Source organism: Bos mutus, chromosome 18 (assembly GCF_027580195.1).
Source record: "Bos mutus isolate GX-2022 chromosome 18, NWIPB_WYAK_1.1, whole genome shotgun sequence".
Lineage (NCBI taxonomy): Eukaryota > Metazoa > Chordata > Mammalia > Artiodactyla > Bovidae > Bos > Bos mutus.
In genome coordinates this window covers 54,888,557-54,914,625 of record NC_091634.1, presented here as the reverse complement: position 1 = coordinate 54,914,625, position 26,069 = coordinate 54,888,557, and the positions used below count along the sequence as shown (strand labels likewise).

General features: G+C 43.9%; 2 protein-coding genes across 4 annotated transcripts in view; one reads left to right on the top strand and one right to left on the bottom strand.

Annotated features, from left to right (window-relative positions):
* The first annotated feature begins 726 nt into the window (after positions 1-726).
* Positions 727-15,857, top strand: ATMIN (ATM interactor). 2 transcript variants are annotated; one of them, XM_070388659.1, is made up of 4 exons: positions 727-1,088; positions 10,085-10,210; positions 10,937-11,136; positions 12,131-15,857. In XM_070388659.1, the coding sequence occupies exons 1-4, from the start codon at positions 762-764 to the stop codon at positions 13,941-13,943; spliced, it is 2,466 nt and encodes an 821-aa protein (XP_070244760.1). In that variant the 5' UTR covers positions 727-761; the 3' UTR covers positions 13,944-15,857. The 2 variants fall into 2 exon arrangements, with proteins under 2 accessions (XP_070244760.1, XP_070244761.1); XM_070388660.1 differs by lacking the exon at positions 727-1,088 and adding an exon at positions 7,407-8,695 and having other exon boundaries at positions 12,131-15,850.
* Positions 15,566-26,069, bottom strand: part of C18H16orf46 (chromosome 18 C16orf46 homolog) — a 31,591-nt gene continuing 21,087 nt past the window's right edge. For both annotated transcript variants that reach the window (XM_070388661.1, XM_005907881.3), the window contains one exon: positions 15,566-25,893. In XM_070388661.1, coding sequence (XP_070244762.1) covers positions 24,889-25,893 — 1,005 coding nt within the window. In that variant the 3' untranslated portion in view covers positions 15,566-24,888. The remainder of the gene's footprint in view (positions 25,894-26,069) is intronic.

The following is a 26,069-nucleotide window of genomic DNA, read 5'->3' as shown; positions in this document are numbered from 1 at the left end:
GTAGCAGCTGCTCCAGTTAGGCTAGATCTCATTTCCCTGGGGTCCTCACCCCTCCCTTTTAGGTACGCCTGGCCTTCTACACTCATTTACTTGACCTATCTGGTCCCTCTTCCTACTTCGTTTTTGGAGCCCGGCCCTGAGTTACACTGTCTCCCAAAGAGTAATCAGATTTCACCAGTTAAAATACAGGCAAGTAAATCTACCGTCTCTAAAATTATTAACTCTGTCAATTATAACAGTTCTTTTGTTTGTATAATGTGACCTCAGGCTAGTTACTTGCCTCTCTGCAGATGAGGAAGAACTCATAGTATGTACCCGCGAGGGCTGTTTTGAGGACAAAATGAGATACTGGATGAAAAGTGCATTCCCCATGTGTGGTAAACAGATCATTCATTGTAATTAACAAGGTTCGGCCTCTGCTGCTCTTGAACACCTGGTTTATTTCTAATCTTTGGGAAGTAAAGTTCCCGAACGCATTGCTTTTTCTTGTATCCAACTTTTGCCCGAGGTTCAGATTTCTAGGAAGGCGAATGAGGCTCAGAGGGACCTACACGTCTTACCTGTTCCCAGGACCCCCTGTGAAGTTTTACACCCCGCCCGCCTCACCTGGCTGCGCTCCGCCGCAGACGTGCCCTCCGCCTCCGGCAGGGGGCGCCGCCGCCCGGGCTCCGCCGGATGCTAATAAGGCCCCGCCCCCTGCCGGAAGTCGCTGCGGCGGGAGGCGGAGCCGGCTGGCTTGGTCCGTCCGCGGCGCGAGAGCCATGGCGGCATCTGAGGCGGCGGCGGCGGATCCCGCGGCTCTCGCCTCGGGCGCCCCGGCCGTCCCGGCGGCCGCGAGGGGAGCCGCCGCCGCCTCGGGCCCGTGGGTGCCCCCCGGGCGGCTGAGAGGCAGCCGGCCGCGACCGCCGCCGGCGAGGCAGCAGCCCGCGGGTTCGGCGCCGCCGGCCCGGGAGCTTATCCAGCCGTCGGTGAGCGAGCTGTCCCGGGCCGTGCGGACCAACATCCTGTGCACGGTGCGCGGCTGCGGCAAGATCCTGCCCAACAGCCCCGCGCTCAACATGCACCTGGTCAAGAGCCACCGCCTGCAGGTGAGCCCGCCGCGGGCCGCGCCTCCCGGGGCCTGGCGCCACCGAGCGTCTGACGCGGGCGGCGAGGGCCACGGACGTGACCGCCCCGGGGTCCGGCCGGCGGCGGGGGTGCGGGCCGCCGCGGCCCTCAGAACGGGCCGGACCGCCGAGGGGGGACCCGGCAGGGAGAGTGGAAGCCCGGACGCAGGAGGGCACGGCGGGAGGAAAGCCCTGTGTCACGCGCCAGGCTGTCGGGCTCCGACCCGCGGGACCACCGGCGCGCACGCGGCGGCGGCCCGGGCGTTTCTCACGGTCGTGTCGTGAGCTCTCAGGGCACCTCCGTCCTGTTGCAGAGAAACCGGTGACGCTGCCCGCGTAGTGCTGGGCTTTAAACGCGGGCTCGGCTCTATGCCGGCGCTCTTTGCACCACACCCACAAGCACCTCCTTCGGGCCTTTGGGTGCTGCCCAGTCATTAGCAGGGAGCTGCAGATTTGGCAACAAGTTCCACCGCTTTGGTAATATCAGCTTTGCTCAGGAATGAGAGCTAAGGGAAGTCTCCCTCTAGGATCTTAAGAGGGGACATTGTATATAATTACAGGACAATAATCCTGAACGTCCATTCCACCTTACATAAAATGGGGAGGTGATTCTTTTTTCAACCCGAAGTGGCCGTCTGTGGAAAGCTTATTAAAAACCCAGAGGTGCAGCCCCACCCAATACCTCTTAAATCATAATTTCTCAATCATTACAATAGGACATTTCCTTCCACCACTTCTTAAAGTCTTTCTAAGCCAACAGTGGCTTATAACGTAATTTTAAAGTGTGTCATTGAAAGCTACGTTGTGAGTATGTAGCTTTTGATGGTCTGACTTGATTGAGAAGCAAGTTTAAGTCACCTAGTCTCTTGCATGGTATGTCTGCCCTTCAGGTAAAGCTTCCTCAGGAATGTTGTTAGACTCAGACTTCTGATAAGAATTTAACAGAAAGTTTGAGGTTGTCTTCTGTAGTAGGGTAGATACGATGACCATGAAGAGCTGTCCACTTCCAACTCCAGCTGATTAGAGAGGCAACAGGATTCTTAGGAAGATGAGGGAGCCCAATCTGGAAATGTACTGTGGAAGTAAGCTGAGGTGGGTCTGTATTTTCCCTGCAGGTGGAACTGCAGTATTCCATGATAGTTCTGGGTTGCTTCCACACACAAGTGCAGTGACTCTGGAAATGGTTGTTCTCCTGTTTCCTCCTTCATACTAAATTTTAATTAAACACTTCCCTTCCTTAATCATATTTTAACTTGAGTGGATGAACTATATATTTGTAGGAATTCTGCAGCCTAATTGCTGTGTTCTCTTCAGCTCATATATAACAGCCATCACCCACCTTCAGATCATCCCCTCACTGATTACTAAGGCAGACATTACATCTCTAAGCACAACAGAAGCGGCCAGTCTGACGAGGACTGTCTTTACCTTGTTGGCCTGAACGTCATTCTGGCAAGCACCTTTTAACACTTTATATTGTTTTTTGTGGAACTGCTGTCAGGAGCTATATCTCTCCAGATCTTGTGAAGAATCCGTTAAGCAAAAAGATACCATTTATCAGTACTTCTCAGGATTGGTTTGATAGTATACAATTGTTGTTCATTCCCTTTGTCGTGTCTGACTTTTTGCAACCCCGTGAACCGCAGTGCTCCAGGCTTCACTGTCCTTCGCTATCTCCCTGAGTTTGCTCAAACTCATGTCCATTGAGTCAGCGATACCATTCAGCCATCTCATCCTATGTCATCCCCTTCTCCTCTAGCCCTCAATCTTATCCAGCATCAAGGTCTTTGCCAATTAGTTGGCTCCTTGCATCAGATGGCTGAAGTACTGAAACTTCAGCTTCAGCACCAGCCCTTCCAATGAATATTCAGGATTGATTTCCTTTTGGATTGATTGGTTTGATCTCCTTGTGTGCAAGGGGCTCTCGAGAGTCTTCTCCAACACCACAGTTCAAAAGCATCAATTCTTCGGCGCTCAGGCTTCTTTATGGACCAACTCTCACACCCATATATGACTACTAGACAAACCATTGCCTTGCCTAGACGGACCTTTGTTGGCAAAGTAATGTCTCTGCTTTTTAATATGCTGTCTAGCTTGGTCATAACTTTTCTCCCAAGGAGTAAGCGTCTTAATTTCATGGCTGCAGTCACCATCTGCAGTGATTTTGGAGCCCAAGAAAATGAAATCTGACACTGTCTCCATTGTTTCCCCATCTATTTGCCATGAAGTGATGGGACTGGATGCCATGATCTTCATTTTTTGAATGTTGAGTTTTAAGCCAGCTTTTTCACTCTCCTCTTTCACCTTCATCAAGAGGCTCTTTAGTTCCTCTTCACTTTCTGCCACTAAAGTGTGTCATCTGCATATCTGAGGTTGTTGATATTTCTCCCAACAGTCTTGATTCTAGCTTGTGATTCATCCAGCCCAGCATTTCTCATGATGTTCTCTGCACGTAAGTTAAATAAGCAGGGTGACAATATGTAGCCTTGACGTACTCCTTTCCCAGTTTGGAACTAGGCCATTGTTCCATGTCTGGTTCTAACTGTTGCTTCTTGTTCTGCATGCAGGTTTCTCAGGAGGCAGGTAATGTGATCTGGTATTCCCATCTCATTAAGAATATTCCACAATTTGTTGTAACCCATACAGTCAAAGGCTTTAGTGTATTCAGTGAATCAGAAGTAGATTTTTTTTTTTTTTAATTCCCTTGCCTTTACTATGATACAGTGTATGTTGGCAGTTTGATCCCTGATTCCTCTGCCTTTTCTAAATCCAGCTTGTTCATCTGGAAGTTCTCAGTTCACGTACTGCTGAAGCCTAGCTTGAATAAGTTTATTTCTAATTGTGTTTTTAAAATATATAAAGTTCAGGAATTCTGAAGCATACAGTAGACTAAGAAGCAGGAATGTGTTTGAAGCAGGAATGTGTTTGAGGCAAGTGCAGATTTTGACAGTCAGGTCTTTACTTGAACTTTAGCCCAGCTGAGTATCAGTAGCCTCTCCTGCTTAGAATCTGTGTGAAGCCATTCTTCCAGTTCTAGTCATTTCTCAGATTTCTCTTGTCTGAAGACAGCACAGTGCATTCAAGATCTCTTTCTGAACTGAAAATTGAACAACCCCAAAATGGACTCTCCTGAGTTGCCTTCCTAGGTCACTAGAGAGACCTGTTTCAGGGGAAATTTGAGAAACCTCACCCTGAACCATCATTGTTTTTTTTCTTATCAAACAGGCTCACTTTGCTTCCTTGTTCTGTCTTTCTAACCATGTGGCCCCTGAACATCTGCCCTCTTGGTGTTTTAAAATAAAGGTGGCCTATGTGACAAAACAGCCATATCTGCATAGTGTTGCCCAGTGTGGTGAATCTACACTTAGTCAGGAGCCAAAGAAGCAGGCTCTTGAGTTCACACACTACTCTTGGACACGATGTTCTCCACGTGTCCAAAAGAGGCCTCAGCACAGGAGCTGATGGGGAGCTCTCTGTGGCCTTGAAAGGGTTCTGTGTTGGACCAGAGACTCCAGTGTGCTCCTTCTGGCCCTGAACCTGAGTATGTCCGCTTGGAGATGTGCATAGTATTCCATGGAGATTTTCCCTTTCTTCTGTTGATTAGAGCTACTTACGTAATTCTAGTTTCTTTCCTAGTTTTTTTTTTTTCTTTCCTATAGTTTTTTTCTTCCCTAGTTTGTTTTTTTTCTCCTAGATTATGATAATCTTTTCTTCCCTTCCCCATTGGTTGCTGAGATGTTCTTTATTTTATTCTAATCTTTGCTCAGAAGGTATCCTGCCCTCACTGAACTATTCCCTTACAATTAACAAGTTCTTCTGAATGATGATGGATAAAAGTGGAGATAAAAGAGTTGTAAGTTGCAAGGTACATGATACCTTGTGATTTTATGTGGGTTCCTGGTGATTCAGGGGGAAAGAAGAGTAGGAGTAGATGAGCATTTCTTGATTCTTTTATCCCTCGTGTTTGAAAATAGTGAAAGGGACAGGAGGACCATTAAAGAACACCTTATCCAGCAACACACATTTTTAAAGCATGGCTTAGTGGATAAGTCTGCTAAGTTTTATTCTAGAATGTATATAGCACTTAAGAACGAAAATACCACTTTTTACTGCAGTTCATGTTTTACTGTGCCATCACCGTTTCTTTTCTCCCCTGTTCTCAGCTCAGAGCTTATTGTCTCTAAACAGAGTTGGGAAGAAGGTCAGGAACTGGGTAGAGAGGTGGTGTTGGGATGGGCCGAGGAATTGGCCCTAAGAAGGCGGGAAAGTGAACAGCGTCAGGTTGTTGCCACACCTGTAATGACAACACCAAGATGTTGACATCAGCATGGCTGCCTTTAGTGTCTCATCCTGGTGTGTGATACAACTTTGACTTAGGTGACCATAAACATTTACTCTTCAAAAAGATTCCTAAGTGCAACAAATATATATTCCTCCTCTTGAAAACTTTTGGGGAATGTTAAGTAGTTCCATTAGATAACAGGGAAATGACAGAAAAGAAGTGTAGTTTGAAGCTGTTTAGTACAGGACTTTGGATGTCCCAGTGGCTAGAAGAATTTGGAGTGCTCTCGAATATGTTTGAGTGAGGTAATGTTATAATCAGAGCTATATTTTAGAAAGGTGAATCTGGCAACATGTGAATGAAAAGAAAATTGAAGGTTTAGAAATTAGGCTAGTGACAAAGTCCAAACAAAGTCAAGAATACTTGAACTGTTGATGGTAGCAGTGGAAAAGGAAAGATGAGCAGGTGGTAGGAGACAGTATAAAAGAGTAGCTAGCAAAACTTGGAAGCAACCGAGATGTCCTTCCAGAGGTGAATCAGTAGGGAACAGTGATACATCCAGACAGTGGAGTGTCAGCCCTGAAAAGAGATGAGCGGTCAGTCAGTGGTTGTCCGTGCTTACAGAGAAAGGTGTCATGAATAGGCGGAGCACAGCTTTTTAGGGAAGTGAATACACTCTGTGTGATATTGTAATAATGGATAACCATCATTATCGTTTGGCAAAACAAAAGCCATAGAATGTGCAGCACCAATAGTGAATTCTAATATAATCTATAGACTTTGGGTCATAATGATGTGTCAGTGTAGTTTCATCAATTGTAAACAAATGTACTATTCTGCTGAGAGATGTTAATAGTGAAACAGGCTATATTGGAGTGGGATGGGGGGGCTGCATATGGTGTATGGCAACTCTGTACTTTCCACTCAGTTTTGCTATGGAATAAAACTCTTAAAAATAAATTTTATTAATTTTTCAAAAAGGGAAGTGAACAGGTATATGAGAACATGATAGGGAGTTTAAAAAGGGGTAATAAAAGGATTTCTAAGCAAATTGAGAATGTTTTAGAAATAAGCATGAATTTCGTGGTGACCCTGTAAGCAGAGTTTTATAGAACATTTGACAGGCTAAAACACAGAAGAGGGCCGTCTCCTTGGTTGTAACTAAGAAGAATTTGGTAATGGTCAAGTGAATTAAGGCTTTTAGGGTCTTTCTTAATATCTTGTCCACATTTCATTTTTTCTTGCATATTATACACTGCTGCTGCTGCTAAGTCGCTTCAGTCGTGTCCGACTCTGTGCGACCCCAGAGATGACAGCCCCCCAGGCTCCCCCGTCCCTGGGATTCTCCAGGCAAGAACACTGGAGTGGGTTGCCATTTCCTTCTCCAATGCATGAAAGTGAAAAGTCAAAAGTGAAGTCGCTCAGTCGTGTCCGACTCTTAGTGACCTCATGGACTGCAGCCTACCAGGCTCCTCCGTCCATGGGATTTTCCAGGCAAGAGTACTGGAGTGGGGTGCCATTGCCTTCTCCTATTATACACTAGAAGGAAGATAATATAAGTTTAAAAAGTATTTCCTTTAAAAAAGATAAATTGGTGAATGGGATGAGTTTGATGACAGTGTTATTGTCATTTGAGCCTAGCAGATGTCCTTGTTTTAACAAAAGGAGCATTCCAATCATACTTTCACAAGTATAATATTTTCTTTAAGATGAGTCCATAGATTTTCTTTTTTAAATCGAAGTATAGTTGATTTACAATGTTATGTTCACAGCAAAGTGATTCAGTTTTACATACATATACTTTCTTTTTTATATATTTTTTTCTGTTATGGTTTATCACCAGGTGTTGAATATAGTTCCCTATAGTATACAGTAGAACCTTGTTGTCTGTATATTCTGTATATAGTAGTTAGAATCTGCTAACCTGACTCTCAGTCTGTCCCTCCTCCTTGGCTACCCACAAGTCTGTTCTCTATACCTGTGAGTCCACTTCTGCTTCATAGATAAATTATTTTGTGTCATATTTCAGATTTCACATATAAGTGATATCATATGGTAGTTGTCTTTCTCTTTTTGACTTACTTCACTTATACGATCATTTCTAGTTCCATCCATGTTGCTGCCAGTGGCGGCATTTCATTCTTTTTTATGGCTGAGTTGTACTCTATTGTATGTATATACATCACATCATCTTTGTGCATTCATCTGTTGATGGACTTTTGGGTTGTTTCCACGTCTTGGCTATTGTGAATAGTGCTGTTAGGAATGTAACGGTGCATGTATCTTTTTGAGTTATAGTTTTATCTGGATACATGCCCAGGAGTGGGATTGCTGGATCATATGGCAGTTCTATTTTTAGTTTTCTGAGGAACCTCATACTGTTTTCCATAGTGGCTGCACCAACTTACATTCCCAGCAACAGTGTGGGAGGGTTCCCTTTTCTCCACACCTCTTCAGCGTTATTGTTTGCAGACTTTAATGATGGCCATTCTGACTGATGTGGAGTGGTAGCTCACTGTAGTTTGGATACGCATTTCTCTAATAATTAGCGGTGTTGAGTGATGTTTCCTGTGCTTGTTGGCCGTAGGTATGTCTTCTTGGGAGAGATGTCTATTTAGTTCTTCCACCTGTTTTTTGAATGGGTCGTTTGTTTTTTGTTGTTGAGTTATATGAGCTGTTTGTGTATTTTAGAGATTAAGCCCTTCTGTGTTGCATCGTTGCAAATATTTTCTCCCATTCCACAGGTGGTTTTTCCGTTTTATTGCGGCTTCCTTTGTTGTGCAAAAGCATGGAAGTTTGACTTGGTCTGATGTGTTTACTTTGCTTTTATTTCTGTGCCACAAAAACAGTGTTTAATGTATAGGATGAGTTTAGATCAGCTTATTGGCAGAAAGCAAGAGAAGCAACAAAAATCTCCACAGCAGATAACCAGTAGCTGTAATAATGGAGTGATTATGTGATAGCCTTAGTCACTGAGTCATGTCTGACTCTTTGGGACCCATGGACTGTAGCCCACCAGACTCCTTTGTCCATAGGACTTTCCAGGCAAGAATACTGGAGTGGAGTACTTTTCCTCCAGGGAATCTTCCCAACCAAGGATTGATCCTGCATTGCAGGTGGATTCTTCACCTGCTGAGCCATTGGGGGATTATGTGATAAGCTCTGTTTTATAGTACTATTAACTATAATGCTACTGAGTCCTCATCACAACCCTGAAAGTGAAAGTGAAGTCTCTCAGTCGTGTCTGACTCTTTGCGACCCCGTGGACTGTAGCCCACCAGGCTCCTCCGTCCATGGGATTCTCCAGGTAAGAATACTGGAGTGGGTTGCCATTTCCTTCTCCAGGGGATCTTCCGGACCCAGGGATCAAACCCAGGTCTCCCACATTGCAGGCAGACGCTTTAACGTCTGAGCCACCAGTCCTCACCACAACCCTGAAGTAGGTCCTATTATCATGCCTACTTCACAGATAAGGAAACCAAGACAGTTAAGTTTTTCAAGGTTAAAGGAAAGGAGCAATTCAAACTACAGCAGTCCATATTCCAGAATCCATGGGTTTAACCACTGCACCGTGCTTCTTAAGCTCAGCTACACATTAGGATCATCTACGGAGATTGTTAAACCAAAGGGAGTCTTAGCCACATGGTTGTTCATTTCCTCTCTAGGTACACACTGATGGTAGAGGAGGAGGTGGCATGTTCCAAAGGTATTGAATCCCAAACAGCACCTAAGGACTCAAACATCTAGGTGCTGCTGCAGGCCTGCACGCATGTCTGGTTGTTTCCAGTGGCCCGTAGAGAGGCCCTTCATCACTCCAACCCCCACACACCTTCCTCTGGGGCCAACTAGGAGTGGCCAATTAAGAATTAGACTGGAGGCCAGAGGTGTTTCACTCCTGAGGGCTGTGGATTCCTCAAGGGCAATAAGATAGTACTTCAGGCTAAATTAACTCACCAGTTATTTTAAAAACCCCAGTCAAAATGTCAGTCACATACTTAATAACAAAGGATTACTCGGATGAGTTCATATATATATGAGGTGCTTACAGCAGTGCCTGGCACAGTAGTAAGTACTGTGTTAGCGCTGGCCATTATAATGATTACTAAATTTCAGATTAGAGCATGGTGCCTGTATTCATGCTGCCGTAAAAGAGCTGTGTCAGCTCGCTTTAGCTCTGTTAGGGGGCATAGTGGTGATCAGAGAAAGTCACTGTGCTCTTTATCAAGAAGACTTTGATCATAGTCAAAGGAGGTTTCTTTCAGAGGCTCACCCTGATTCAGTGGGGGTGAGATAAAAAAGAAGGGAAGACTTAAGGATGACACTAAGTCTTGAGCCTGAGAAACTCTTACAATTAAAGACATTGGATTAAGTACAGATTTTTAAATCTAGAAGGAATCTTAAAGGAATGGATAGAAGGTTTTTAAACAACATAGTTGTTTTTTGTTTATGTTGTTTTGAAAAATTGTAACACATTAAGTTATAGTTTATGCGCGATAAAATTTATCCATTTTAAGTGAATAATTCAGTTATTTTTAAGTAGATGCACAGTTCTGCAACCACCACTGCAATCCCAAACTTCAGAACATTTTCATCACTCTATAAAGATCCCTTGTGCCCATCTTTAGTCGTTCCTTATTATCACCCCCAACTCGCTCTGATGGTTTTTAAAGATCATTATTTCATTTTTCTTTTGCAGGATGGCATAGTAAATCCAACAGTAAGAAAAGATTTGAAAACTGTACCGAAATTCTACTGTTGTCCAATTGAAGGATGCCCTAGAGGCCCTGACAGACCATTTTCTCAATTTTCTCTCGTAAAACAGGTATTTTACTTGTCTTAACTATATACTTCTCTAGGGATGAAATGCAGATGTCATAAACCCAATGTATTGTAATTACTTGCCAATCATACAAGAGAATTGAGCAGAAAGCTGCTTATAAGGACAGACACCCAAGTCTCTCACTTGGGGAAAAATGAGTGGGTGTGAGCAAAGGCTGGCTGGTTCTCGGGGGGAAGATGTCCAGAGTGGATTTGAAGAGAAGACCAGGTCAGCAAAGTATGATAAATTGGGTGTGCTTCCAGATCTCTGGTGTGAATCTTTCCAGGTCAGAGGAGCAGAGGCATAGGGAGATGTTCTCCCAGGGAGGAAGAAACTGTAGGAAAAGAATTTCAGAAGCAGCTCCTCTAGAGAGGAGCGAGGGACCCAGTCAGTGGGGAAGGTGGTGATTCTGGACTGGAAGACTCTGAAACACTTCCCTGAGGGTTTGCTGGAGGGGGTCCTGAGAACAGCACTCCAAGACTTGTTCTGCTTGCAGCACTTATTTGTAAATCAGAAGTAGGGGTGGATACCATGGATTGTTTCCAAAACAGTCTCAACTTTTCACAAAGATGAGGCATATGTTAAAGGGCAGCTGGCCTGCTTTTACATTCTTTTGATTTGCACTGCTATATTTTGTCATGTAAAATCATTGTTATTTTATGTTGATGACTTTTGAAAGGTTTTGAGCAGTTGCAGATTTTCACTTCGGTCCTTTTGTGTTCTTCCTAGCACTTTATGAAAATGCATGCTGAAAAGAAGCATAAATGTAGTAAGTGCAGCAATTCGTATGGCACTGAGTGGGACTTGAAAAGACATGCAGAGGATTGTGGCAAGACCTTCCAGTGCACGTGTGGGTGTCCCTATGCCAGCCGGACTGCGTTACAGTCCCACATCTACCGAACTGGCCATGAGATCCCTGCAGAACACAGGTAAAGGGCGGGGGGGGGGTGGCCCAAAAGCCAGCAGCTGTGGGGAGAGCTTCAGGCGAAACTTCCTGGAGAGCCGTTAGGCTGAGGAGAGAGGAGGAATGGTAGAGAAAAGATGAGACATGAAGAAGGGACCTTTTGGAAATGGCAGCAGTACTAGTAAATAACCCACATCTACTTGACCCAGTTGTGCTCCTTACGCATTCACCAACTCCTTTTAAAGGTCCCTTATTATTCCGAATTGAAAATTTACTGGGATTTCTTTTTTTTTTTTAAGATTTCTGTATTTATTTGTGGCTGATCTGGGTCTTGATGGCTGCGTGGGCTTCCTCCAGTTGCAGTGCGCGGGGGCTGCCCTTGTGTGCGATGCCAGGGCTTCTCACTGGAGGCTTCCCTTGCTGCGGCGCACAGGCTGCAGTAGTTACGGCGCAGGCATTCAGTAGTTGCGGTGCACGGCTTGGTTGGTCTGCCAGAGGCAGGATCTACTCGGACCAGGGATCAAATCTGTGTCACTTGCATTGAAGGTGGATTCTTGACCACTGGACTACCAGGGCAGTGCCTATTGAGTTTTCAGTTCTTCCAGAACTTTCATCGTTTTCTATTAGAGGGATACTGGATTGTTGAAGAGTTGTTTAAATCATGAAATCGCTTCATTTGAAAGGTCAAATTTATATTTGGATTAATAGCTCCCTATTTTAGACATGATAATCACTGCATTGTATAATATGTTAGCTTCCTGATGCTTGCTGATCTAAGCTGAGTTCTAGTGCTTAGAGCTTTACCCAAAGGTGTGCTTCCTCCTTTCCTGTTGGCATGTTTCTGAACTTCTGTGTAATGGGCCAGGTTACAAACGGGATTTCTTTTCACCGGGCTGAATCTGACCCCTGCTGTAGATGTGAGACATAGAGCTTATAAGTGAAGATACAGTGCCAGGGTTGATGAAGAAAGCCGCAGTTTAAAATCACTTTTCTCTTTTTCACTCTGTCGTCGTTTTCAGGGATCCACCTAGTAAGAAAAGGAAAATGGAAGGCTGCCTGCACAGCCAGAAGCTGTCCAGGAAGACCGTTGAATCGCTGAGCAAGCAGCCGATTCCACGGCCAGACGCTCCACAACTAGAGACTTCAGAAATAAAGCTGGTGGCTTCCTTTGAAGACTCTTGCAGCTCTAATGCCAAACAACAGACTCTTCCAGCAGCTCCAAGGTACCCTCAGAAGTTGCTTTTACCAAAGCCCAAAGTGGCTTTGGTTAAACTCCCCGTCATGCAGTTTTCTCCTGTGCCTGTCTTTGTGCCTACAGCCGACTCCTCGGCCCAGCCTGTGGTGTTGGGTGTCGACCATCAGGGCTCTGCCCCCGGTGCCGTGCACTTACTGCCCTTGTCCATTGGAACCCTGATCCTCAGCCTGGATTCGGAAGCCTGCTCTCTCAAGGAGAGCCTCCCTCTTTCAGAAGTTGTAAATCCTGTTGCTGTTGAGCCAATTAGCACAGGTATTCAAGTGAACTTGGGTAAAAGTCCATTTAGCCCGTTACAAGAACTCGGGAACACATGTCAGAAGAACAGCATTTCTTCCATCAATGTGCAGACAGACCTGTCCTACACCACACCGCAGTTCATGCCGACTGCACAGTGGGCCAGCCCTGACTCCTCTGTGTCATCCTGTTCGCAAACTGATTTGACATTTGGTTCCCAGGTTTCCCTTCCCATTAGTGTTCAAACTCAGACTTTTTTGCCCAGTTCTAAGGTAACCTCATCCATCGCTGCTCAAACTGATGCATTTATAGATGCCAGTTTCCAGCCAGGTGGGATCTCCAGAGAAACTCAGACCAGCGGAATGCAAAGTCCAGCAGATGACCGAGTACAGATGGACCAAGCTGTAATGTGTGGAGACATTTTTGAAAGTGTCCATTCATCATATGGTGTGTCCACAGACAATATTATAAGCAGCAGCTTAGTAGCAGAGTCTGTAACTCATGACTTGTTACCTCAGAACCACGCTAAAACTTTAACTCAAGATATTGAGAAATCCACACCAATAATAAACTTCAGTGCACCAAACAGTATGCTTTCGTCACAGAACATGACAGATAATCAGACCCAAACCATGGATTTACTAAGTGATCTAGAAAACATCTTGTCAAGTAACCTACCTGGTCAGACGCTGGACAATCGTAGTCTTTTGTCTGACACAAATACTGGACCTGACACCCAGCTCCCATCTGGCCCAACCCAGAATCCTGCAATTGATTTTGATATCGAAGAGTTCTTTTCAGCCTCAAATATACAGACACAAACCGAGGAGAGTGAACTTAGCACCATGACCACTGAGCCAGTCTTGGAGTCACTGGACATAGAAACCCAAACTGACTTCTTCCTTGCAGACCCTTCTGCCCAGGCCTACAGTTGTAGGGGGAATTCGAGCTTCTTAGGCCTTGAGATGTTTGACACGCAGACACAGACAGACCTGAACTTCTTTTTAGACAGTAGCCCTCGTCTGCCACTGGGAAGTATCCTGAAACACTCCAGCTTTTCCATGAGTACTGATTCATCTGACACAGAGACCCAGACTGACGGAATCTCCACTGCTAAAAACCTGCCTGCCCTGGAAAGCAAAGTTCAGTTGAACAGTGCCGAAACACAGACCATGAACTCTGGCTTTGAAACTTTGGGGAGCTTATTCTTCACCAGCAATGAAACTCAGACAGCAATGGATGACTTTCTTCTGGCCGATCTGGCCTGGAACACGATGGAATCTCAGTTCAGCTCTGTTGAAACCCAAACGTGTGCAGAACTACACCCAGTCTCCAACTTCTGAAAGCGGAGTCCACATGGGGGATGGATTCACAGTTCCCTTCTGGATTTAGAAGATGAAGAACAGGGACAACAGTATTAACTCTATTGAATGTAGTTGACGATACAGTTACTTCGATTCTTTGAGGTTCTTTGCCTTTTTGTACTTGTAAACATGAAACTTGTGTAAAAATTTGTGAGTGTATTATAAAGTGTAAGATGTTGATCTGAACATGATTGTTTTTGTGTTGCCGACATTTGCCCTTTCAGTGTAGTCTTCCCTTTTTTAAAAAAAAATGTATTTCACACCTTTAAAACCCATCTTGCCATTTAGCTGAAGCCAAGCTCATCAGGACTTAGGGTGCAAACCTCAGATCTTCAAAACATGTTCATCAAAGCATGACTGACTTAAATTGCACCTAAAATACTCTTACCAGTGCTTGTTAAGAGAGTCCTATTCCCTGATAACGTGTAAAGAAGTCTGACGCTGCTCCGTCAGATTTAAACAGCAACAGCTTCGCCTGCTTTGACATCTTACTCTTCCCTAATTTGAAGACACAAAGGAAAACTACTGTTGTCTTTAGCTTCTGAGACAATTTGCTTATAGCCAATGCCATCCCTCTACGTGAACTGTTACTGGTAGGAACGTAAGTGTATAGTACTTTGCTCACAAGACATGTTGCTGTACAATTATTGCTTAAAGTAGTAGCAGCAAGCACTTAGTGTAAATAGTGATCCTTTCAGTCTAAGTGACAGTAAGTCACCCCAACTATGGAAACGCTGGGCTGTAGAATCACACCTGTTAGCTCGTCCTGGAGTGTGTCCTACAAGCCATCCCTCCTGCACCCTACCGAAGGCCAGGGTGGTGCTCCAGAGCTGCTCAAGGTGCACCCCACCCGCTGAGTCTGAGTTTTGTCGCTCTAAATGTTAAAAAAACAATAAAAATAGTAATGTAGGGAGAAAAGGGTATTCCCTGTTACATTTCAGTACTTTTCATAAGCTTGCTAGGGCAAGAGTGCAATCAACTACTAGAGTAAAGTGAGTCTTTTCATCCACCTCTCATTTTTTTCCTTGAATGAGGAAACACATTGGTCTAGCAAGAATAGTGTTTGTGCCTTGAGGATAGCAAGTCTAGAATAGATCCGTCTAAAATACGGCATTCTGCATTATGTTGCTTTGTTTGTTTAGAGAGGGTAATACTGAACGGTCTTCAGAGAAAATGAGGTGAAGATCCAGCACTGCAAGAACATAATATGTTTTGAGATGGCTGAACAGTCAGGTACACTTGGAGGGTTTTTTGTATTTAGAAGATCCTGAGTTCTTGATTGTTGGCCAGCTTTCAGGCAAGTAAAAATGCAGTCTGTACATTTTTCTAAGTTTACCCAAAAAAATGCTCTTTTCCTTATGTGGCACATGCTTTATGCTGCTGAAGACTAAACCCTCAAAATATAACCTAAGGAAGGAACTAATAATTCATTAGAGAAAATCATTGGTGTTGCTACTGATTCCTATCCCATAGAAGAATTGGTGGTAATGGATAAATAACATGTCCTGGGCAGATGAACTCAACCTGGTAGATTAAAGTTTGCTTGGGTCACAGTTGCCTATGAATGTGGGTTTCAAAACAAACATAAAGCCTTAACTTAGTATTTCATTATGTTTCAGAATCATCACTGCCTTAACGTTTCAAACATCTATTTCAGTTCTCCTAGTAAGGAGAAGTGCATGTTTGTTTTGGCTTTTTGTAAATATATATGCAGTGATCTATGGCTTTAAAAAAAAAAAATCTGTGTGTCTGTGACAATGTTTGTTAATTCAGCCAACTGAATTATTTACAGAAAATTGAGCATGTAATAGTTCATGTACCAGTAAGAACTGTCCCCCACCCAAACCTTAGTTCCCTGAATTGTTCTAAGATTATTTGTAAAAGCTGAAAACTCAGTGATTAAAGAGAAGTGAGAATTCTACCTTTTGTGTGAATTCTTCAACGTACTCATAATGTGACTTTGTTGCCTTAACTCTTCACAAATTCATCCTCCTCTGAAAGTCACATGATGAAATGACTGTGCCTAGTTATTTCCATTACCTTTGTTCATGAAAATATGCTAACAGTTTTCCCAGTAGAAAAGAGAAAGACATTCCATTACCAAAGCTGCTATTTTGATGTAAAGTTTTTATTTTTATAAAAACTACCATAAGTTTTTGGAAAATTTTTTCAAAGGAAATTACCCATTTTTTTTTCATCCAAATGTCACCATTTCATAATGGGGTGTCTTTTATCTTTGTAAGTAATGTGGTTCTAGCTTAAGAGCAAATATGTGAGGGTAAAGCTATATGAGTAGTTCTTTGCTCAGTCACCAGCTGTAGGAAAGCCAAATCAGTGTGTTCGATTAGAGATAAAGGGAAATAAAAGAAGAAATTTTTTAGACTTACCTGAAAGATGCAAAGTTTGAAGCTACTTTTGATTGGAAGAAAACATTGTTTCAGTCTAGTTGTGAAGTTGAATTGTTTTAATAGTGGTAACTGACAGGGTGGTTTTTCATGTAATCCTTTATGATCTCAGTTTTAGAATGCTTATCTTAGTTCCAGTCCAAACTTAACCTAATACTGACACTGAAGAGCGCTTACTACTTGAATATTTATTTTTTTTATGTATTTATTTTTTTGTGTGTAATAAAGTTTTATTAAAGTATAAAGGACATAGAGAAAGCTTCTGACATAGACATCAGAAGGGGGTAGAAAGAGTACCCCTACTTGAATATTTAAAGTAATGCTTCTCAGATTTGTCTTCAGAAGGCTCTTAAACAAAGACTGGGAGGAATGTGTAACTTAGAAGCATTTAGGAATGATTCCTTTGGTTCAGTTCAGTTCAGTCGCTCAGTCGTGTCCGACTCTTTGTGACCCCATGAAACGCAGCATGCCAGGCCTCCCTGTCCATCACCATCTCCCAGAGTCCACCCAAACCCATGTCCATTGAGTCGGTGATGCCTTTGGAGTCTCAAATATTGTTTTATATCTCATATATGTGTGTGTGCTTATCTTACATACATTAAAGTGTCACTGATTAGATCTGACACTAGGAAAGGACACAGTCTTTTGACTTACTGGTTACTCCCAACACCTAAAAGCCTTAAAACACATGAATGTTAATTAGTTTTTTCAGCAAGATGTAGGCTAATCTAATGTTCTTGATAGTCAAGAAGATAGTCCTTTAAATACCACTGTTTTGCAGTGCCTAAATCCAAAGTTTCTCACAGTTGTGTGAACTGTATTTACTAGACTACATATCCATCAACAGAGGCAGACTAAAGAGCAAATGGAAAGGACTCAGGTTGTTGGTGTCCTCAAATTAACACATTTGGGCTCTTTATTTTAAAACATGCATGTGTGGGGACTTGCCTGGTGATCCAGTGGTTAAGAATCCCCCTGACAATGCCATGGACACAGGTTTGATCCCTGGTCCAGGAAGATCACACATGCTGCACGGCTAAGCCCATGTGCCACAACTACTGAGCCTGTGCTCCACAGTAAGAGAAGCCACTGCAGTGAGAAGCCCACATGCGGTAAAGGAGACCCAGTGCTGCCAAAAAGAATAAGTAAGTAAATAATACATTTTTTAAAATAGGATAAAATATGCATGTTTGAGAGGAGCAAATGAGGGAATAAGAGTTGTCTATAATACACGGGAAGAGTGCCGGTATTCATTCAGTTCCTTCAACTTGAGGGGGAAACATGTAAATCTATATATTGCCTTACTAATTAATAAGCACATTTGTAACTTTGTTCTAAATCCACAAAATCAGAAATAGCAAAGATTGTCACATGAGAAACTCATTATCAAGGCCCTTCCATTAACTTGGTTCCTTCACCATCTAGCAAGTTAATATTACAGGACATAAAGACTACAAAGAAGAAACAACAGAATTTATAACTTTTAGTTTATCATTGAAACAGTCAAATATTTCCGAAAATAAAAATTTTTTAAAAATTTATCTCCATAAATTCTGAAAGATGTATATATTACCTATGTGAACAAAGACTTTTTTTTTTTTTAGCCTAAAGAAGTGAGATTAGCATAGTATGTGTCAATAAGACCTTGTTCCAAGCTTGGCATCTTCTCACTGCTTTTCTTTTTTTTTTTCACATCTTCTTTCAGCTTTTTACTCTGTTTTCTGATGATCCACTGCTTTTTCCTTGTCCCGGGTGAAATATTTGGTTTTATGATTGCATCTCAAAAATGTTGCTGCTTAGGGCTGAATTTGAAACTGATACTTCTCCTACTTTATCTTCTTTTTCCTGTGCTGTAATGAGAAATTTAGTGACTTCAGAAAATGTAGAGCTTGTGCTGCAATAAAAATTTGGCAGAAGTCAGTGCATCTGAGTTAACTTACCACAAAAGGATATCTAACCTTAAAATGCTCCTTAAAGACTTCCCTATTTAAAAAGTGAGCTCTCAAAACTTAAGATTTTATAGTTTGCTTTTTGAGAAGCCATCCAAACTTTGGCAAATGATATTTTAGGAACTGTTTATATTGTCTTAGTTCAGTTTGTGGTAATAGTTTTTGTTTAGCTATATTTGAGAGTCTAGTACTTATTAATGAGTTGTAGGCTGGTATCTTTTTTTTTTTTTTTTTTTTCCACCTTTTCTTTTGGTAAGATATGGTATATTTTAGAACCGTTTAAATCCCGTTTCTCTGATGACATATGTGTCTAAGGAGTAAGTTTTCAGATTTCAGGTTCTCCCATTAGCTACTATAATGGTATCTCCCTAACATTCCATTTTCCTGGGATTACATTAGAAAAGTCCATCATGAGGATTTGGTGAATGGCCACAAAACAGCCCGAGCAGAGTCATGAACAATATCGGGACCAGTGGTTTTTATCTTGTTAGTTAGATTTCTACTTCTCTTCAGAGCACATGCAGATGTTAAATGAAATTGCTAACAGTTCTTTCACATTTTACAGTAAATAGTCCTAACCCTCCTGTGTTGCTGGAAATAAGGCTACTTTATGTTATATCTTCAAGTTAGCACTCCTCAAGTTTAAGTAAGTGAGAAATTGTTTCATTTTAAGATACATAGGGAAGCAAGGCTTGTAGTTTGAGCCATATGGGAGGAAAAAAGCCATTTTCACATATATAAAGTATCAATTTTCCAGTGGCTATTAAGGAGGGTCATACATACTGGGCTGCCTCTCAGTATTCACACTGATTTAGTGCAGTGAATGTGAGGAGAGTACTGGTTGAAAAGTAGAGAATTCTGAATTATGCCATTAAATGTAAACACATCAATTTAGCATCTTAGAATTTTCTTGAAAACCTTGCCAAAATAATGCACATTCTCCTAAAGAGAATCAGATTATGCCTACAGCTGTCCCTGGCTCTGACTAAATGAGCCCTACTGTTAACTCTGAGAGAAATGGTCCCAGAGAAAAGCAGGCCTGGAGGGAAATGGAGCAGGTGCCCCCAGGAGGCCCTGAGGGACCAGGTCAAAGCCAAGAGCACTCGTGCTGCCCAGGATGAGGCAGGCGGAACTAATCCCACTTGCCCTTTGCCTCTGTGCCAAGGCTTCTGCTCACTCTGGAGCAGAAAGCAGAGCTGTCAGAGAAGCTGCAAACAGGTATTGGATTCTAGATGATTAATTCCCTAAAGCACCTATTCTCACCTGGGCCCTTGTGGCACTTGGCAATGTCTAAAGACATTCTTGATTGTCACAACTGTGAGGGGACCATTGGCATCTAGTGCATAGAGGCCAGGATGCTGCTGTTTCCCTTTATGCACAAAACAACCCCACACAAAGAACTACCCATCCCTAATGCCAGTAGTGCCAAGGTTGAAAAGTCCTGCCCAAGGGATAGGGCCGGTTGGTGAGGTGGAACTTTAAGCATTGCTGTGGATGCAATGCTTATTTCCAAAGATGCTCGGCCACTGAAATCTTTAAGAAGTGTGTATATTGCAGTGTGATCCCTGGCCTAGGAAGATCCCAGATGCCTCGGGGCAACTAAGCCCATGCGCCACAACTACTGAGCCCGTGTGCAGCAACTACTGAAGCACACCCACCCTAGAGCCTGTGCTCTTCAACAAAAGAAGCCACAGCAATGAGAAGCCCCTACTTGCCGCAACTAGAGAAAGTCCGCACCCAGCAACGAAGACCCAGCATGGTCTAAAATAAAATAAAGCTTGTATGCTGTTTAGAAAGGATATATTAGAAAAGTTGAGTTCTGGTGGGTGCTTAGTTATATCTCTTTGCAACCCCACGGACTGTAGGCTCCTCTGTCCATGGGATTTCCCAGGCAAGAACACTGGAGTGGGTTGCCATTTCCTCCTCCAGGGGATCTACCCAGGGAGCGAGCCCACATCTCTTGCATCTCCTGCATTAAGGAGGGTTCTTTACCACTGAGCCACCTGGGTCTTACGTAAAAAAAAAAAAAAAAAGTCTCTTTTAGGACTTCTACTGTAAGCAACTTTTGAAATGTAGAAATTGAAATTCACTTAGATTTTACACTACAAGAGCCAGCATCCAGAGTCAATCTGATCACAAATCTGACAGAAAGAACTGTTCACATTTTGAGTGTCTAGTAATGTTTACTCGGAGAAGGCAATGGCACCCGACTCCAGTACTCTTGCCTGGAAAACCCATGGATGGAGGAGCCTGGTAGGCTGCAGTCCATGAGGTCGCTAAGAGTCGGACACAACTGAGTGACTTCACTTTGACTTTTCACTTTCATGCATTGGAGAAGGAAATGGCAACCCACTCCAGTATTCTTGCCTGGAGAATCCCAGGGACGGGGGAGCCTGGTGGGCTGTCGTCTCTGGGGTCGCACAGAGTCGGAGATGACTGAAGCAACTTAGCAGTAGCAGCAGTGATGTTTACAGGCAAGTTAACTTCACTAAAATGACAGAATCAGGAAGTACCTTAGGTATTAATTCCCTCAATTTTTCCCCCTGACCAGGAATCGAACCTGAATCCCCTGCACTGGAAGCACAGGGTCTTAACCACTGGAACATCAGGGAAGTCCCTAACCCCTCATTTTATAGGACAGAGTCAATTTAAAAATGTCTAGTTTTCAGCTCCTAGGGAAAAAAAAGATGATGGTGCTAGTTTTAGTTATTGAGTTACTTTAGACTGTGTTCAGGAAGATATACAATAGCTTTGATCTGCTAGATTAAATTTGAGAAGTAAATTTTTTGCTGTAACACCTCAGGATGACACAACATCAGTCTGAGAGACATGGCATAAGTCTGGAGAGCAATCATGTTTAGACTGCTGCGGTGGAAATTCAGGCAAAACAGGATGAGAAGAAGGGCCAGGCAATGAAGATGGCCCATGAACTGATGGACAGGCATCCCAACCAAGGACCCCCAAGTTGACAAGTTAGGGAGGTGAGCTTTTTAAAGAGTCCACGTGACAACTGGCCATGCCCACAGGATTTCTAAATGATTCTGAACAGCCAGGCATTCATTAAAGGGAAATGATCCAGCTATCTGTATTTGATCCGATCACGACATTCTGGAAAACCACAAATCTCTGTGAGCGTTTTACATACATTACCTCCTCGTCTTCACCACATCCTGTGTCTGAAATTATTCCCATCTAACAGGAAGGAAAGACATTCCGAAGTCCTCCTTCCTTGCCCTACACGATTCTTTCCACCCAGCACTCCAGCTATTTCTTCACCTTGGAGATAAGTTGGCACCTTCAGATGCCCAAGCTGCACACCTGAACCCAAACTCTGTTGATGAGTTTCTTCTTGGGTCACAGGAGAAAATGAGCCCTGAGCCTCATGAATTTGCTCAGGATAAAAGGAGGCAATACCCAGAAGAAGCTCTCAACACTTAGAATAGTGCCTTGCCAATTCAAGTGGAATTACTGTGTCACGTGATGGGTTAGTGGTACTCGGGTCAGAGTTTAGCCTGGGCCTCAAGGGCACGGCACAGAACCTCTCCTGGCTCCAGGGCCGCAGTTAGCCTGGCAGACAGTGGGTGAGTGTTGCCTGTGGTATCAGCAAACTCCCTTGTCTGCCCACAGCCACGGGAGCCCCTGTTTCTTCCTCATCTGGCTTCTCAGGAGCCCCTGAACTGCAGCACCAAGGCTGCACTTGAACCCAAGCCCAGACACCCCAAAAAGTCCCAGGTGTGAGGACTCCAATTGTGCAGCTCAGCCTGCTTGGCCAGCCAGGGGAGCCTGCATAGAGATGGGCTGGGGCTCCAGCACTTAGGAGAGGGAGAGATTGAAAGCAAAGTAGATCTAGTCCAGACTAAAAAGAACAAAGCTAAAAATGAGAGGAAGTCTCCTCGAGTAGCCAAAGCTCGCCATACTTGTCCAAACATTGCCGGGTCTTATTCTGACTTAATCTTCCCCTCGCCCTTGTCCCCCCATCACTGTCAGATCTACACTCTCCCAGGTGTCCAGTCCCTCCGGCCCGGCACTTGCTCAGCAGCACTCCCAGAACTCAGTGTGGCCTCCCCTAGGAGGTGAGGCTCTGCAGAGGAGCCCTGTGTTGGGAGCAGCCACACTTCCACTCGGTGATTTTTTAAATTTCCAGAAAAATAGGAGTTTGGAAAGTTTTACTAATGATACAAATTAACAGAATAAAAGATGAAACACAGAGCCCTCCATGTTTGGCTTGAGAATCGATCCCTGGGTCTGGAAGATCCCCTGGAGCAGGGAATGGCAACCCACTCTAGTATTCTCGCTGGAGAATTCCACGGACAGAAGAGCCTGGCAGGCTACAGTTCAGGGGGTGGCAAAGAGTTGGACACAACTGAGCGACTAACAACAACACATAAGAACCAAAACTTAATTTGAGGTCATCACCTGGAGGTAGGAAGAGGGTGATTGGGACTGAATTATAACATGTTGACTCCTTAAAATGGAAGGATTTTTGTTACTGGCCTAGATTTTTGTTATTGCATTCTAGTAAACATTTAGCATTTATCTAGATAGACTAGGATATCAAAGACCAGTTTGAACGTCCTGATTCAATCTGACTAAAAACTGGGACAAGGCCTAAAGTGACTTTGTCCAGAGAAGCAAGCCAAACTTCCTCGGCCAACACAAATAAGATACCAGAGGGACTTTATCAGGTATTTGAATAATTACCTAAAGAAATAGACGCTTTCATAATTTAAAAAAATACTAGTTGATTAAAAAAAAATTTTTAAGATACTAAAACCAACACAGGGTGGCAAAGAGTCGAACATGACTGAACAACAACAAACCTTTAACTAAATCTCAATTCTAAATTATTATATGTTTATCCCCAAAGGTATAGAATATATAACCCTTATCTCAAGAAGTGAGTTTTTCTTAAGAAAAAAAAAAATTCTTTCTGTTGTCACTTGTATCAGTTCAAACTGTGGCAAGATCTCAACTGGTAAGTAGCCCTGGGCTGAGCAAGTGCGCTCTGTCCCTCGTTCATACTGGTAGATACTTTTCCCTCCCAAGCAAACACTTTGACAGGTGTATACACAGTGAGCTTATTCATTATTCTGCAGCCTACAAAGAAGGACTTGGAAAAAACCACTGACTCAGGTAGGCAGGTTGCCAGAGCTGGACAGTGCTCAAGCAGCACTGGGTCCGACACCCCCAGTGTGCAGACACGGGGGGAAATCGGGACCTCTTCTTGGACGTGAATTCAGATGGTTTCTTCATTCAGACGAGAAAGGGTGAGTAGAACCTGAAAAGTGCTTCTAGTCTGTAAAGTGTCCAACCTCAAAAGGCAAAATACACCTTTAAATGACTATTGTACTGTAATCATTCCTGCATTTCTGGTGTTTTGTAAAGACAAACCAACAGAACTAAACTTAAACAGACAAGACATTACAAAGACCAGTTATGGAAAGCAGATGTTTACAAATAGCCATATATTCTGTCTGCCCATCACTTAGGAAATGGAAAGCCTACAGTTCAAGTATAATATACTTTAAGCAAATGCAAACTATATAATTACAGAGCAGCTAAATGGCTTTTCACATTACAAAATTGTTCTTCACAGCATCTCTCTACATAGCATTGTCACTTCACATTTAAAAAATAACTTATTTACAAACGTTTAATTTATACACAACTTCAGGAAATGTGCACTGGAGTAAAATGAGGGGGAGGAAAGATGGAAGAAGGAAGAAAGTCACACCTCCATCCCATAACTCTGTCTGGGGACGTCAAGTTCCCAAATAGTAGATGTAAGACTTGAAGAAGCATGTGTGCTAACAATAATCACAGTGACATTTAAAAAATAATAATTATTCTCAACCTGCCTCTCACGATGAATTTTGTAGAAAGGTAGCCAAAACCTCCCAGACACAGAGACTAACATGAGGCTCTAAGTATATGAAATCTGGGACACATAAGATACAATGGATATGGCACATCCATCCATCCAATATCAATATAAGGATATGCCACCCTGGACACAGGAAATTCATCTGGACACAGGCTGGAATTTTATCTTACAACACTGTTTCAATTAAAGCAGATCTCTGTTGCAAGAGAAAATGTGGTAACTGATAGACCATCTGCCAGGTTCAAAAGATCAGGAAACGATTTGGTCTCAATAAGCCCAGGACGCCTGGCTTGAAGCACTGGGGTTCAGGGGCTGACCTGGGGGCCACCCCAGAGGGAGGCCCTCCAGCTTCCCCACCATCCGCTTGTCTTCCAGGGCACAGATAAGCCAGGCTGAGGCTGAGACTGGCACAACCAGTGTGCGTTTTGTAAATGGCTAAGCAACAGAAGCAGGTAACACCAAAATGTGGAGGTTTTGAGAGTACATCAAAATCCGTACTATGAGGTTCAGCTGTCCCTGATCTACCACCAAAAAAGGACCGGGGGAGAGAGGGAGAGAAGAGTGTGCGAGATGAAGAGGAGAAGGAGAAAGAGAAAGAGACTGGGGTGGGGCAGGAGGGAGACAGGGGAGAGAAGATGAACCATGTTCAGACGCTGCTTGTTCCCAGGGAATTATATTGTAGCAGCTCAAAGGAGTCTGTGAGTGGAAATGGGAATAACAACTCTGCTCACTGTGAGGGACGGCAAGAGAGGTCTTGAGAACACTTTAGTCTCCAACATTTGGGGCCTGTTTTCCTGCTTGGCCTCTGTGAGGACGCGCTTTGGGGTTTTCATGGGAGGTCTGGGCTCCCTGGCTTTGAGTCTGGCTTTGTAGTTCCTCGCTCCTTGTTTCTGCAAAAGCTGGAAGGTGGCGAGATAGCAGGGAGGGCACAGCAGGTTTTTCTCAGGCAGGCGGGACCAGTGCAGGCAGCAGGGCTCAGGCTCGGGCAGCAGCGGCGTCCGGGCCACCGGGGTGAGGAAAGGCTGCATGTCCTTGACTCTGTGGTGCCTGGCCAGCTCAGTGGGCTGCTTTTCGCCTGCCCCGTCAACCGCTTTCACTCCATAGGCATAAGCCACACACTCATCCTTTTCCACACTCAGCCCCTTCTCTTCTGGCCGCAAGAAAAAGTTCTTAGTCTTCTTACCCAGAACATCCAAGCCATCTGGGGGCGAAGACTTCAAGGGAGGGAGGACTAAAAGGGCTTTGGAAGTCAGGGAGTCTGAGGCAGGGAGAATTCTGTCGGTGCCTCTCCAGGGCCTTCTGGGGTCCTTGCCCCTAACGGTCTCCGGGGTGGCCCAGTCTTCCAGGCACCAAATGAACTCCTTTATTTGCAGACTTTTCTTCTCTCCCTGACTGTAGGTGGGAAAGCAGATTTTGTTAACTTCCCTGGAGGTCGTAGTGGAGCCTGGGGGGATGCCTGGGGTCTGGGAGAGGCTGCCTCCATCCTTCTCTGGGCCTGCCTCGGCTGGAGCTGGAGCTGAAGCCCCAGACTCCAACTTCCCGCCCTCTGACTGAGGCCTGGCCTCCAGGCTCCCATGGGAGAGATTGACACAGAGTAAGCAGCTGCTGGCACTTTCTCCCACCCTCGCCTTCTTAAGCTTCTTCCTGGGCCAGATGCAGGCAGTTGGAGAAATCTGTCCCCAGCCTCGGACCTGCAGATAAAGCAGTGTGTTACTCTCAGCCTAGCTGCCCCCACTGTGGACACATCCCCATTTTGACTCTCCTATTTGAATCAATATTTTTCTTCGGATTGACTTAATTTAACTTTTCATGCTTAGTTTAGCCTCCTACTACGCCATAGTATTTGTAATAGTATTTGTAAAGACTA

What these genes read in the sequence shown, in the direction of transcription:
- ATMIN (XM_070388659.1), top strand. Translation starts at nt 762, where the DNA reads ATGGCGGCATCTGAGGCGGCGGCGGCGGATCCCGCGGCTCTCGCCTCG. An exon ending in TCAAGAGCCACCGCCTGCAG is followed by an intron (nt 1,089 to 10,084) that starts GTGAGCCCGCCG and finishes TTTCTTTTGCAG; the next exon opens with GATGGCATAGTAAATCCAAC. An exon ending in GAGATCCCTGCAGAACACAG is followed by an intron (nt 11,137 to 12,130) that starts GTAAAGGGCGGG and finishes CGTCGTTTTCAG; the next exon opens with GGATCCACCTAGTAAGAAAA.